We start from the raw sequence: 15,967 nt of genomic DNA on the forward strand, positions 1-15,967 counted from the left end.
TTGCTTATTGATTTTTGTGGTGTTTGCAAGCCATTGAATCTCTTTGAACATTGTGTCTTGCTCTTCTTGGTCCAGCAGTGTGAACAGGTTGCACCCACCTCCTTATACTGTAGTAGATAAGAAATCCATACAAGGAAGAACTCAGAGCTCAGAAAAGGAATTCTAGAAATGATAGTGGGTTAGATCCACCTTGGATCCAAAATCGCTAGTCAAGGAGGAGAGAACCATATGCAGGACATTTTTAGTTGAGGATCAGGGTGTATCAGACCAGAAGTTTGGTAAATAAGAAGGTGCAAACCTTGAAAGAAGACCAGGGTCTTAATCACAACAGAAATAATAGCAACAAAAACATATAATTGTAGGAAATGAAGGTGCAAATTTTCAAAGACAGGAAAAGCACAGCTGGAAGATGCCAATAACAAAGGGGAAAACTTGACAAATGAGGTGGCTTCTCTTCCATAAACTTAGAATTTTTCTCATAGTTCACCTCTTTAGATCTCGGTCCCGTTTCTTGCTAACTTAGTTAAGAAAATACATTTACTTTTTCTCCTTCCTACTCTGCCTTCTTCCCCACCCCCACCCTGATCCTTTTCTCTTTATTGTTTCATTTTTCAGTCAAAATTCATGAGCTGAAAAACCATGCACCTGAATTATTTTATTAGGATATTTAGCTGACATTATTGTGAAAGATGAACAAAATACTAAGTGAAAACAAAGTCTTAGGACTTTCCTGGTGGCGCAGTGGTTAAGAATCCGCCTGCCTGGCCTTACACTTAGGTCTTTAATCCATTTTGAGTTTATTTTTGTGCATGGTGTCAGGGAGTGTTCTAATTTCATACTTTTACATGTATCTGTCCAGTCTTCCCAGCACCACTTATTGAAGAGGCTGTCTTTTCTCCACTGTATATGCTTGCCTCCTTTATCAAAGATAAGGTGACCATATGTGCGTGGGTTTATCTCTGGGCTTTCTATCCTGTTCCATTGATCTATATTTCTGTTTTTGTGCCAGTACCAAACTGTCTTGATTACTGTAGCTTTGTAATATAGTCTGAAGTCAGGGAGCCTGATTCCCCCAGCTCCATTTTTCGTTCTCAAGATTGCTTTGGCTATTCGGGGTCTTTTGTGTTTCCATACAAATTGTGAAATTTTTTGTTCTAGTTCTGTGAAAAATGCCAGTGGTAGTTTGATAGGGATTGCATTGAATCTGTAGATTGCTTTGGGTAGTAGAGTCATTTTCACAATGTTGATTCTTCCAATCCAGGAACATGGTATATCTCTCCATCTATTTGTATCATCTTTAATTTCTTTCATCAGTGTCTTATAATTTTCTGCATACAGGTCTTTTGTCTCCTTAGGTAGGTTTATTCCTAGATATTTTATTCTTTTTGTTGCAGTGGTAAACGGGAGTGTTTTCTTAATTTCACTTTCAGATTTTTTGTCATTAGTGTACAGAAATGCAAGAGATTTCTGTGCATTAATTTTGTATCCTGCTACTTTACCAAATTCATTGATTAGCTCTAGTAGTTTTCTGGTAGCATCTTTAGGATTCTCTATGTATAGTATCATGTCATCTGCAAACAGTGACAGCTTTACTTCTTCTTTTCCGATTTGGATTCCTTTTATTTCTTTTTCTTCTCTGATTGCTGTGGCTAACACTTCCAAAACTATGTTGAATAATAGTGGTGAGAGTGGGCAACCTTGTCTTGTTCCTGATCTTAGTGGAAGTGGTTTCAGTTTTTCACCATTGAGGACAATGTTGGCTGTGGGTTTGTCATATATGGCCTTTATTATGTTGAGGAAAGTTCCCTCTATGCCTACTTTCTGCAGGGTTTTTATCATAAATGGGTGTTGAATTTTGTTGAAAGCTTTCTCTGCATCTATTGAGATGATCATATGGTTTTTCTCCTTCAATTTGTTAATATGATGTATCACGTTGATTGATTTGCGTATATTGAAGAATCCTTGCATTCCTGGGATAAACCCCACTTGATCATGGTGTATGATCCTTTTAATGTGCTGTTGGATTCTGTTTGCTAGTATTTTGTTGAGGATTTTTGCATCTATGTTCATCAGTGATATTGGCCTGTAGTTTTCTTTCTTTGTGACATCTTTGTCTAGTTTTGGTATCAGGGTGATGGTGGCCTCGTAGAATGAGTTTGGCAGTGTTCCTCCCTCTGCAATATTTTGGAAGAGTTTGAGAAGGATAGGTGTTAGCTCTTCTCTAAATGTTTGATAGAATTCACCTGTGAAGCCATCTGGTCCTGGGCTTTTGTTTGTTGGAAGGTTTTTAATCACAGTTTCAATTTCAGTGCTTGTGATTGGTCTGTTCATATTTTCTATTTCTTCCTGGTTCAGTCTCGGCAGGTTGTGCATTTCTAAGAATCTGTCCATTTCTTCCAGGTTGTCCATTTTATTGGCATAGAGTTGCTTGTAGTAATCTCTCATGATCGTTTGTATTTCTGCAGTGTCAGTGGTTACTTCTCCTTTTTCATTTCTAATTCTATTGATTTGAGTCTTCTCCCTTTTTCTCTTGATGAGTCTGGCTAATGGTTTATCAATTTTGTTTATCTTTTCAAAGAACCAGCTTTTAGTTTCATTGATTTTTGCTATTGTTTCCTTCATTTCTTTTTCATTTATTTCTGACCTGATCTTTATGGTTTCTTTCCTTCTGCTAGCTTTGGGGTTTTTTTGTTCTTCTTTCTCTAATTGCTTTAGGTGCAAGGTTAGGTTGTTTATTCGAGATGTTTCCTGTTTCTTGAGGTAGGCTTGTATTGCTATAAACTTCCCTCTTAGCTGGGATTACAGACCTAAGTGTAAGGCCAGACACTATCAAACTCTTAGAGGAAAACATAGGCAGAACACTCTATGACATACATGACAGCAAGATTCTTTTTGACCCAGCGCCTAGAGAAATGGAAATAAGAACACAAATAAACAAATGGGACCTAATGAAACTTAAAAGCTTTTGCACAGCAAAGGAAACCATAAACAAGACCAAAAGACAACCATCAGAATGGGAGAAAATATTTACAAATGAAGCAACTGACAAAGGATTAATCTCCAAGATTTACAAGCAGCTCATGCAGCTCAATAACAAAAAAAACGAACAACCCAATCCAAAAATGGGCAGAAGACCTAAATAGACATTTCTCCAAAGAAGATATACAGATTGCCAACAGACACATGAAAGAATGCTCAACATCATTAATCATTAGAGAAATGCAAATCAAAACTACAACGAGATATCTCACACCAGTCAGAATGGCCATCATCAAAAAATCTAGAAACAATAAATGCTGGAGAGGGTGTGGAGGAAAGGGAACACTCTTGCACTGTTTGTGGGAATTTAAACTGATACAGCCACTATGGAGAACAGTATGGAGGTTCCTTAAAAAACTACAAATAGAACTACCATACGACCCAGCAATCCCACTACTGGGCATATACCCTGAGAAAACCATAGTTCAAAAAGAGTCATGTACCAAAATGTTCATTGCAGCTCTATTTACAATAGCCAGGACATGGAAGCAACCTAAGTGTCCATCGACAGATGAATGGATAAAGAAGATGTGGCACATATATACAATGGAATATTACTCAGCCATAAAAAGAAATGAAATGGAGGTATTTGTAATGAGGTGGATGGAGTTAGAGTTTGTCATACAGAGTGAAGTAAGTCAGAAAGAGAAAAACAAATACAGTATGCTAACACATATATATGGAATCTAAGGAAAAAAAAAAAAAAAGGCCATGAAGAACCTAGTGGCAAGACAGGAATAAAGACACAGACCTACTAGAGAATGGACTTGAGGATATGGGGAGGGGGGGGTAAGATGTGACAGGGTGAGAGAGTGTCATGGACATATATACACTACCAAATGTAAAATAGATAGCTAGTGGGAAGCAGCCACATAGCACAGGGAGATCAGCTCGGTGCTTTGTGACCACCTAGAGGGGTGGGATGGGGTGGGATGGGGAGGGTGGGAGGGAGGGAGATGCAAGAGGGAAGAGATACGGGAACATATGTATATGTATAACTGATTCTGTTATAAAGCAGAAACTAACACACCATTGTAAAGCAATTATACTTCAATAAAGATGTTTAAAAAAAAAAAAAAAAGAATCCGCCTGCCAATGCAGCGGACACGGGTTCGAGCCCTGGTCTGGGAAGATCCCACATTGCCACAGAGCAACTAAGCCCGTGCACCACAACTGCTGAGCCTGCGCTCTAGAGCCCGTGAGCCACAACTGCTGAGCCCTTGTGCTACAACTACTGAAGCCCATGTGCCTACAGCCCGTGCTCTGCAACAAGAGAAGCCATCACAATGAGAAGTCCACGCAACACAATGAAGAGTAGCCCCCACTCGCTGCAACTAGAGAAAGCCCGCGTGCAGCAACGAGGACCAAAGATAGATAGATAGATAGATTAATTAATTAATTAATTAAAAAAATTTTTAGACGTTGTTTCTCTTCATAAAATACTCAGTATTCTTATAGTACTCTCTAGCAGTCAACTATCAGTGTAACAGACCGCACCAAAAGTTAGTGGTATACCAAAATATTGTCATCGTGTTCAGATTGGTTGGTTGGGGTGGCTCTTCTCACGTTCCCCATTTTTCTGGGGCAACACATACCTCATTCTTCTGGAGCAAGTGGGCTACCCAGCTTATGTTCTTGATGAAGTTGCAGAAGTTCAAGAGGGCAAGCCCAACCATGCGAGCACATTTCATGTCTGCTTGCATGCTGTTTGCTAATATGCCATTGATGAAAGCTTGTCACATGGCCAAGCCTATCATCAGTGCAACAAGGAAATATATCGTGTTTCTAGTGAGAGGAAGTGAGAAGTGGTAAAGGGTGTGGGTACAGAGATGGGAGAAGAATTGGGAGTCTACTGCAATGCAGGCTCTGTAAACTTTTCTGGGTTTTACATTCTTTTTTACATCTTACCTTGTACTCATTAACATATACACACAAAATTTTGTATTTTACCACTTTAGCTTAATATGATTTTGTAAAGATTAACTTCTATATAGATTATATATTTGCTATTTAAAAATATACAGTTTGCTTAAATCAAACTGTGCTTCTAGGTTCATCTATATCAAAGGTATTTGTAAATACCTTTACAAATTAAAGAACGCAGAGTCATTTAGCAGACACCCTTTGTCCTTTGCCCTTTACCCTACCTAGAATTTGGACAGGATGCTGGAGGAGGAAACATTGAGTGACATTTAGTGACTGTCACATACGAATGTTTAGGGGGAAGACAGAAGATTTCAGCAGATCCTTTTTTTCTAGTGGTGACTTGTTTTCCATGTCATATCCATTGAGCTTTCTTTATTTCATGGTGCCATCTTACAGTTTTGGGGGACTTGTTTTAAGAAATGCAGAGATGTAGAGAGGAGCATGGTTCTTAATTAGGGAAGTTTAGGGGAAGGGTTTTGGTAGTAGAATCTTATCCTACCTCTTTTTCTTTCCAGTAGAGTATAGTTGATTATATAGATCAATAGAGTATAAACAGATTTAAAGCAAATGGGGGCAAGTGATCAATTTTATTTGGGATCTTTTATGACAGATTGGAAAATGAGACGATCCTTTTTTTCCTTGAATAGGGTAGAATTCCCCCTGGTGTAATATATCCACCTAGTGCTTGGCCTGCCAAAGGCCTGTTTTTTCTAAACATCCTAGGTGCCTCAATGCTGGCTGACTTTAGGTAGAGAGAGCGATTAATAGGGCTGCCTGGATTTCATTTTGTGGTCTCATCCCCTAGTTAAAGTAGCCCAATGAATACCTGTTTTCCTTAGTTCTTCTTAAGTTTAGCCATCAGGCAGATCACTCCTTTTCTTGTTGGGAGGCATAAATTAGTCAGTGAAGAATGGGCTTTTAGAAACGTGAGAATGGAATAAGGGCTACCACAGTATGGTTCATTCTTCTTAAAAGAATGAAATTTATTCAATCTTTGTCAAGTTCTATTGTTTTTTTGTTTTTCACTCTAGTTTATTTTGTGTTTTCTGTTTTTTTCCCAAAGGTCATTTATTTTCTTGTCCTTGTATATTTTCAGATTTCATAGATAACATTTTTGGTTTTTCCCTTCCTCTAGCACCAGCAGACGTTTTTGAACCAGCTGAGAGAAATTACTGGGATTAATGATGCCCAGATACTACAGCAAGCCTTGAAGGTATGGCCTCTGTTTTGCAACATACAGTTTCTAGTACACCCTCATCTCCACTGCCTACCATATTTGAAACTTGAGTTTTTTAATTATACCATGGGTAGTAGTAGAGATATAGGAAAGAACTTTTATAAAGTAAGAACCTTACTTAACATAACATACTGCAACTTCAAGCATGTTAGCTTTTAGCAGCCTAATGTTCCAAGATACCTTGGAGTGAAAGAAGACCTCTCCATGTGAAACACTTTTCATGCACAAAGGAGGGAAGTGAATCCAAGTGCTAATGGCTGCTTTTACCCAAGAGACATGATTTTAGAGTTTAATTGGGGGTGGGGGGTAGGGTGGGGTAGAGGAGGAGGAGGAAGAGGAGGTGGGAGAAAATTAATAGAGTATCAGAAGTTACATTTTTTTCTTCCAAGAAGGAGAAATATAAATTGGCTAACGTTCAATTAATTGCACCTTAAGAACATTCAACATCAAACTGTTTTATTATGCACTAAATGAAGGGCATGATTTTTGTTATATTTTATGAAGTATGCTCATTTCCACACAGTGGCACCCAGATGAGTCAAATCACATGGATATGCACATTGAAAGAGAGCAAGTGAATGAAAGATGTTCAAGAACTAGAACTGCATTTTAAGTTTATTTATAGATTGCTGCCAAAGGCTAACAGCAGTACAGCATTTTTGCTGCTATGGGCATACACATAGCTTCAGTCCTTTGCAAGTTGCTTTGAGAGACAACATTAATTATATCATTTTTGATTTTGAGCCAAAAGTTCTTCATTTGTTTCTAGAAATAATTTATCTTTTGGATGATTGTAATCATAATCATCATAATTGTAGTGATAATAACTAGCACTTATTAAGCACTACAGTGCTATTCTAAGTACTTTATGTGGCTAACTCATCCTCCTAATAACTATGACGTAGGTATTATTTTTATCCCCTTTTTAAAAGATAAGGAAACAGAGAAGTTAAAGTGACTTGCTGAAGATCACATAGTATGTGCAGGAGCTTGGATAGAAACCAAGCTGCCTGATCCCAGTGCCTCACATAATTTCTGCTTTTACTGGAAGCTTTGCTTCAGCTTTTTTCCCCATCAGGAAAACGATGAAACAGTACTGTTAGGAGCATTTTAATGCATGGTTATGATGCCACTGTAAGTATTTGGAGAGGAAGCAAAAGTGTTGTACCTCAATTTTTATGATTATGACATTTAGATGATTGCCAGTCCTTTCTTTATTCTGCTAAATATGATTAAATCATTCCATGTCTATTTTCAGAAATTGCCTTTCCCGTTCTGTATCACTGAGTGTGGGGCTACACCCATTACTTTGTCAGGGCAAATTTGGGGAATTCACTTTTTTTTTTTTTTTTTTTTTAACTTGGGAAACACGTAGTATATGCTAAATTAAATAAACGTAAAAAATTAAATTATTGTCCGCATTTCCTTTGAGGTAGGTTGTGTGACCATGGTTTTTTGTTTTTTTTTTTTTTAAACTTTTGTTTCAGTTACCAGTATCTGGGGAGGAAAACAGTGTACTTAAACCTTAATTGATGCTCAATATAAATTTGTAAGATGTTTAATAATGAGTTGACTCTCTCAGCAATATACTGACAAGGAGTCTACTTTTGGGAGCCGCAATGTCATTGATCGATTTTAGCACTTCTACTGTATTTTATTTTGAGAATTTATTTATACCTCCAAAGTAAGTGTAGATCCCTGCTGCATTCAGTTTATTATTATTGTATGAGAGAGTATATGGAAAGCCCTTAGCACATTTCTTGGCACATAGCGTTCAATAAATGTTAGCCATTGTTATTACAATTATTTTACGACTAGTTTACTTATCTAACTATAGACTATGCTAAACCCATATTTTGGATGATTCATTTAAGAATCTTATAACGGTTGTGACAGATAACAAAGTTTAAAACAGCGGTGCTTTTCAGACTGCACTCTTACTTTTTTCTCTCCTCAAAGGCTGCTAGAATTGGAGTTAGGATGGGTTGGGGACTTCATTCTTCCAGTTGCTCAGGCCTCAAATCTTGGAATCATCCTGTTCTTTCTCCTTTTATCCCTCCCCACGTTTAATATGATAGCAAATAATGTTGGACTCTCTGCTTGTACCCATTCTCTCCTATAGTCTATTCCCAGCATACAGCCAGAGTAATCCTTTTAAAGTGTAAGTCATACCATGTCATTTCTGTCCAAAACCTTCCACTGGCTTCCTATTATGCTTCGTGTGTATGCTAAACTTCTAAAGGCCTACGTAGTATTGTGGGTTATGGCCTTCTGTTACAAAGATAACTTCGTTACTAATATCTGGATTTCATAATGTGGTTTCAGTGAGCTGTCATAGAGCTAGCGTTATATTTATTGTTAACTGTGGAGAGAATATAGAGATAAGTGGGCAAGTCTCTTCTCATTTTGCTATTTCAAAAATTCTTAGTTTTTTAGCATCTGTTTTCTTCTAAATTAACTTTAGAATAATTTTGTCCAGGTATACTTTTTCTTTTTTTTCTTAACATCTTTATTGGAGTATAATTGCTTTACAATGATGTGTTAGTTTCTGCTTTATAACAAAGTGTCCAGGTATACTTTTGATGAGAACTACATACAATTTATACATTTAATTTGGGTAGGATTTTCCTCTTGATAGTATTGAGTATTCCTAGGAGTTCTGTGTGTCTTTCTATCAAGCTTCAGACCATTTTGCTGTTTTCTTCTTATGAGTCTTTGATATTTGCTTGTTAGTTTGCCTCTAGGTAGGCATTCAGCATACACACTAAAGGGAATATCTTTTATTGTCCTTGTTTGCTGAAGTACTATTTTAAATATTTATTTTTCACCCTTTTATGTGGCCAGTTCCAGAAAACATTTTTTAGTTTGTTCATTTGTTTAGGAGTGTAAGTTATGATTGGATAATTAGTTATAGAATTGATTTTTACATTATATTAGTAGTTTTAATTTAATTAGAAAAAGGAATTACTATTTATGTAGTCTACTTTGTTTACAGTGAATTTATACTGTAAAATTAAGAATCACATAGAATAATTTTAAATCTGAAAATGATTTTTACTATTAGTATTAGTTGTTATGGAGAAAATTACATAATTATATGAGAATGTATAGAGTTATTCCAAAATATTTGATGTTCCATTCTTGATATTTGAAGGATAGTAACGGAAACTTGGAACTAGCAGTGGCTTTCCTTACTGCGAAGAATGCCAAGACCCCTCAGCAGGAGGAGACAACTTACTACCAAACAGCGCTACCTGGCAATGATAGATACATCAGTGTGGGAAGCCAAGCAGATACGAGTAAGTTTACTTCTCTTTCTTAATATTTTAATTAGAATGTAATGAAAAATTTTTCTTGGAGCTGTGTTTTGTTTAAACAGAGGTGAAGAACAAAAAAGGAACGACTTCAGCTTTGGTTCTTTTTGGTGTAGTTGAAAGGCGCATGTGTTTTTATTAGTTGCTATATTTGTTTTCAGTTGAGGAGTAAAAGATTATATTTAAGTTGTATATCCTTTTATAAAACATTTCATATCGTATTCATTGTTTTGAAATATGGAACATCTAAAGGTCTTACTCATTAAAGAAACAAAAGTTTCTAGAATTTTAAATGGGGCACAGTCATTTGTTTTATTGATGTTAAGTGTTGGTAGAGATCTTAGTATTATTTTTGAAGATAAAGTATTGTTTCTAATTACTGATAGATTTACTGTTTAACAGAATTTTCCTTCCCTTAACTCCAACCCCTCTCCAGAATAAAGATCTTGGAAAAAGGCTTACTACAACATAACAAAATAAATAAATACACATATACACATACATACATATGGAAAATTTTACACGGGACTCTAATTTTTCTTCATAATATGAATAATTTATGCTTATATAGTTGAGTTTTGAAAAATATGTTCATTTATCTCTATCTCATTATGGTGTAATAACTGCATTATATAAAATGTAGGTATTTCTATGCATTCTGGATTTGAGAAGTTTGATTACTAACTTGTACTTAAAGAGAATTTTTGATTTTGTTTTATAGACTTTCTCAAAGTTAGGAAAAAACCAGGAAGATCCCATTCACATAGATGTTTATAGCTATTGATTGACATTAAATTCTGTTTAATGTTCATTGATAAAATATTTTAATTTCAAAATTTCAAGGTAATCTTAGTGTTTTTGCTCCCAAAATGGTCTTATGTCAGCCAAAGCTAGGATACTCCTATCTCACACATGTAATAGGTGATGGGAGAAGTTTTATGTATGTAAGACAGACTCAATTGCTGTGTCCAAGTTCAAGACAAAGTGTGGTTTGGCCCCTATCTACATCTCTACCTTCATTTTCTACTGTTTTCCTCCTCTCACTTTACACTGTGATAATACAGAATAGATTGGAAGTTCTCATTCACCCAGTGCTATTTAATTTCTTCTGTCTTTACACTTGTTGTTCCTTCTGTCTGGAATCCCCTCCAGCCTTTATCCTTAGCCTAATTTCTTCTGATGTTATAAGACTTAGCTTAAGAGCTGCTGGCTCTAGAATGTTTCCTCTAGCCTCCAAGGGCTTTTCTGACACCCAGAGCATACTTCTGTCTTAACAGGTACTGTGCTATTTTGAAATTACTTGCTGTGCCTTTCTTGCTTACCAAACTAAACTTAAAAGGGCAAGAGACCATTGGTAGTCCCACCATTATAATAGAATGTTATTGTTTCTCAAAAAGTGTTTGTTGAGTTGTTTTTGATAATATGTGTAAAAAAGCTGTTTTGAAACCAATGAACGTTCTCTTGAACAGGGTTGAGAAGCTTGTTATAAGAAGTTGGAAAAAAGAGAAGTGGTATAAATAGAGGAGGAATTAGTATGTGAGAATAACGTATCTTTCAAGGTTCTGAGACTTGGGAGGAAAATGAAATTAGGTAGAAAAAGGAAAAAAAGAAAGATTTTGACTGAAGACAGCTGGTTAAAATGAAGGAGACAAAACTGAGTAAACATGGTGCAGTGTTCTAGTTGAAAGGATGGAAAGATTTTAGAACGATAGCTGTGAACTCAATATAGATGGTAGACTTTGAGACGTGGGACAGCATATATAGATTTGCAGGGGAGAATTAGGATTATAAGACTGTCATTAAAGATGGTGTCTTATTTGCTGTGTGAAAATTAGAAAATATTGTTTAAGTCACATGTTAACACCTGTTAAAGACTTTTGACAAGGAATAGTGAAAATGTTATGGACAAAAAGAGAGATTTGATTAGGTGCTCTTAGGGAGAAAGCAACCTGATTTCAGAAAGCGTGTGTCCCATTTGTTGATAATTGAAAAAAATTTTTTGTGTGTGTGTGTATGTGTGTAGCTCTCAGAAAATATGCACTAAGTACTTTCATATTCCACTTGAAAGAAATGGTAGAGAGATGGAGTTTCTGGTTTCATCTTATTGATTATCTTATTGAGCAAATTGCTTGTTGTTGTGGTTTCTATGTTGATAAAATGAGCTATCCTTCTAACCAGGATGCTAATTCATATTTAATAATTGAATAATTTGGATAGTGCATTCATAAAGTTGGTTTGAGATTACTGAGAAAAAAACTTGTAGAAATACAGTGGGGTGATTGTATTATAATAGTATTAGTATTAAACTGAGAAAAATATAGCTGATGAGGTGACAATAGTTCTTTTCTATTTAACAAATTTGTGCCATCTTTCATAAAGTTCTAAGAAGTACAACTGCCTTTAGGAAATAGTCTTTATTCAGCATTTAAATTTAGTAGTGCCATAATAATACTACAAGTGTTATGACACTTGTATAATACCAAGTGTTACAAGGTTTAAAACTGAGAAAGTAAGTAGATGTCATGCATTCAGCAGATTCTTTAAATTACTATGCTGTAATTGCTGAGGAGAAATGAAATCTCTGTATTTTTAATTCTTGGATGGGGTGGTAAAACGTGGGAAGGATAGAAAATAATTATAAATGAATATATATATTCAAACTCAGGCCTCTTCTTGGAGAAAACTCTGTAAGTGCTGAAGGAGTGTGGAGTATTGGAGTGATCAGAGTGTGAGGAAGTTTTCAAGGGATTGTTCTAGATATAAAACCCTTTTTGAGCATTTTCTCAATTTTATGTGAAATGCATTGTTACTTGAAAATTGACCATAGTCGAACTTAATTCTTGCAAATATGGTAAGGGTTTTTATTTTTTCAATTTCTTCTTCTTTTTTTTTTTTTTTTAAGTATAAAGTCTGTTACAACCAGGCTAAAGCATAAACAAAGCCTTGCTAACTTTAAGTGTGTCATCTGTTGGTTGTAGTGCTGACAAAACATCTATATTTTGAGATAAAAGTCTCTAATGCTACATATATAATGGTTCTTTATTGTTATAAGCTAGAATATAGCTTATAACTGAAGGTCTCTTTTAGAAGATCTAAAATACATGTTTTTTTGATGACTAGAAAAATTTAGCTTTCAAACTAATATCCCATAGAAGTCACTTTTGGGGTTGCTGGGAAATTTTCATATACCCAAGTATATCAGAAGAGAAAGCAAATTATGTCACTTGATTAGAACACATATTTGTGAACTTTAATATTGACGGAGTAATTACATTTTCAATTGTTGGCCTTCTCAGTGTATTTTTACCTTTCATTTTTGAGAGAAAAAGGAAACATTTCAAGGAAAGCTTGTACTCTGCATAATAAGGAATTAGAAAGTATTGCTTTGGTAACATTCCATACTGTAATATAATACTCTGTTGAATTCTGGGAAAAGACCCAAACCATTTTGTAGTACTGTTAGCAAAAATTTGAGGCACCTTTTTAAATTACTTATATCTCCTGTCTAGACTGGATATTGTGAATTGTCAAATGAGTGCCTCCTACCTCTCGCTTAAATGAGAAATAAAATTACTGTGTTAGGAGTTTTGCAGTTAAAAATGCAAAGGGAACTAGGAAACAATGCAAGATATTGAGATATCATAGGTGTATTTAATAATCAGAGAAGAGATTGCGTGAAGTCTTTGTGTCATGGCAAACTCTGTCATAGACATGACCATATAAGGCTTTTGCCCAATTTGAAATCAAATAGTAATATTCTTTCTTTCATGATCATTAAATTCTTTTGAACTTCTTTAAAACAGGAAAAAAAAACGGTATATACCCACCAGAACGAGATGTGCTACAATTGAGCAATCAAAGTATGGATCAAAAGATAAGAGGGATTTGGGTAGGTAATTTTAACACAGAAAATAATGCCGCATATTGGCTTAAGTTTTAGAGAAATTAGTATAACACATTGGAGTGAGTGTTAAGTGGTAGACCCTTCAAAAGTTTAGAATCACTGTATTTTTTTTTTTTTTTAAGACACACTGTATTTTTTTCTTTTATCCTTCAAAAGAACTTGAATTATTTGGTAAGGATTGCATAGAAAGTAAGAAAAATGTTGAAGTTCTGTCCTAGAACTCTAATCTTGGTTATATTGCTTGGCTAGCCTAAAAGTGATTTAAAGCACATTTCATAAATAGATCCCAGTCTAGTGCTCTCATCCCTGCTGAGGGCAAATCACTTATGTTAAGCAGTTTAGGATTTTATTAATTGAACACTGATATTTTTCCCGTTCACCAAATTTGTTAAACAAGCATCTGCAGATAGAAAAAAAAAAATTAGTGAAATGGAAGTTAAGTCTTTTTCTGTAGAGATTTCTAATGCATAAAACTATTTTGATGATTCACCAAAAGTCAATGTTAAACTTAAAAATGAGATGCTACAATGGTATGAAAATTACTTGTAACTGATTGGATGCAATTAGACTTACATTCTATATTAGACATACACTGTAGAATTACTTGTATAACTTTATGAATTTTCTTTAACTTTAGGACAGAATGATGGCCATGGGCCTTTGCACTTTTTGTTGACTAATATAGAATGTTAACTTTTAATTTTTTCCAAGTTGGAAAGCACAGTAAAATAGATGACAAAAATCAAGAATGGCTCCTTTATTATTACTTTCCTTACTTACTAATGCTGCCATTATAAATTTAGCAGCTATTATTAAAAACAGAGCAAGACCATTTAGAGCTGAGCTGTTCAATACAGTTGCCAATAGTTACATGTGGAGACTTAAATTTAAACATAAAATTAAGTAATACTGAAACTCAGTTTTTTCCATTGCCATACATACATTTAAAATGGTCAGTAGTAGTCACATGTGACTAGTAGCTACCTTATTGGACAATACGGATAATAGTACATTTCCATCATCACAGGAAGTTCTATTGGACATCACTGTTTTGGAGAATCTGAGTTTAGCAATGAGAAGATTGGAAAAGTAGGAACATGTTAAGAGAACTGACTGACGGCAGGGGAGAATGGGAGAGTGGGATGAGCAACACAATTTACGTTGCTTATGTCTTCTTGATTTTAAGTATTCTTTTAACATGATACTTTATTATGCTATTTGTCCTTTTACTAGAAAAAATTTTGGATAAAGTATATATTCTCAAGTATTCTAACTAGTGCCACTGTGGAGATGACTCATTAATTTTTATTTCTATTCCATAGTCTAGATATTAACCTTTATTTGCTTAACAAATATTTATTGATTGCCTAATATGTGTCAGGTACTCTTTTAGGCCATTAAAAAAATCAAAAAAATGTCTCCGTTTACATAGGGGGAAGACAGACAGTAAACAATAAATAAATATTGTCAGATAATAGTAAGTTCATGAAGAACAATAGAGCAGGGTAGAGGGACAGAGGCTGGCAGGGGTGAGGTTGTAGTTCAGACATGGGGTGTGCTATTTTAGATGGAAGGTTGGTTGGGAAGTGTCTCATTTATACAGATACCTGAGGAAGTGAAGGCGGGAACCTCAAGGATGTCTTAGAGAGGTGTGTCCCAGGCTGGGATCTTGAGGTAGGAGTATGTTTTCGGCTCAGGAGGTGAATGGTGAGGACAACAACCGTGGTTGAAGCAGAGTGAGAGTGGGAATGGTATTTTTCTCATTTCCAATCTGCTGACCATCTCTTTCTTCATATTTGCTTTTTTCTCTTAAGGGTATCCCTGTCCTTTTGGTGGGCCAGAGAGTTTTTCTGCTCTGGTACCTACTCTTATTACAACTCTTCTCAAACTCTTATTCAGCACTTTTAACTCCTCTAACTCCCAAAACAGTTATTTCTACTCATATCACTCCCCTGCCTAGAAATCTTTGCTGGTGGTAAATATAAGCTTGGCTTATTAAAAATAAAAAAGTGTTTCCCCTAGTTTTAGCCTTATGTAGGTAAGGAAAATAATGAAAGAACTTTTTTTTTCTAAAATAAAAATCTTTGCATATATTCAATTAGATTATGGGCTAAATTGGCTCGTGTGAACTAACTTGGAAGCCTCATGTCATTTTATATACCATTTTCATGAGAAAAACTGAGTGATAAACAATTCATACATTTGAAGTCTAATTTATTGTTAAGTTGATGACTTTCTGTGTTTTGGAGTTAGCAGAGAAATGTTTGGTAGTTGGTGTGTAAGTTTTTAGAAAGTGGAAGATTTATTAGGGTGGATGTTATGTTTTGGTATATATATTTCTGACTTTACAGGAAATAATGTTTTATTTTGGTCAATCTTGAAATGTTGTAGATTACTGTTCATAGGCTTTTGTAACGTGATTTTCTACAGTGTTATTCAACTGGCACTGACACACTTGTGCCCTTGAATTCTGTTCACACTAATGCTAATACTAGTACCGGAGGGAGGATTGGTTCAAACAAAGTTTGGTGTTTTACCAAGGTCCTC

At 35.2% G+C, this 15,967-nt stretch overlaps 1 protein-coding gene across 2 annotated transcripts in view; it reads left to right on the top strand.

Annotated features, from left to right (window-relative positions):
• Positions 1 to 15,967, top strand: part of USP25 (ubiquitin specific peptidase 25) — a 139,064-nt gene that overhangs the window by 16,246 nt on the left and 106,851 nt on the right. For both annotated transcript variants that reach the window (XM_068546916.1, XM_068546917.1), the window contains exons 2-3: positions 6,101 to 6,178; positions 9,357 to 9,501. In XM_068546916.1, the coding sequence (XP_068403017.1) occupies positions 6,101 to 6,178; positions 9,357 to 9,501 (223 nt within the window). The remainder of the gene's footprint in view (positions 1 to 6,100; positions 6,179 to 9,356; positions 9,502 to 15,967) is intronic.

Source organism: Eschrichtius robustus, chromosome 6, assembly GCF_028021215.1.
Source record: "Eschrichtius robustus isolate mEscRob2 chromosome 6, mEscRob2.pri, whole genome shotgun sequence".
Classification (NCBI taxonomy): domain Eukaryota; kingdom Metazoa; phylum Chordata; class Mammalia; order Artiodactyla; family Eschrichtiidae; genus Eschrichtius; species Eschrichtius robustus.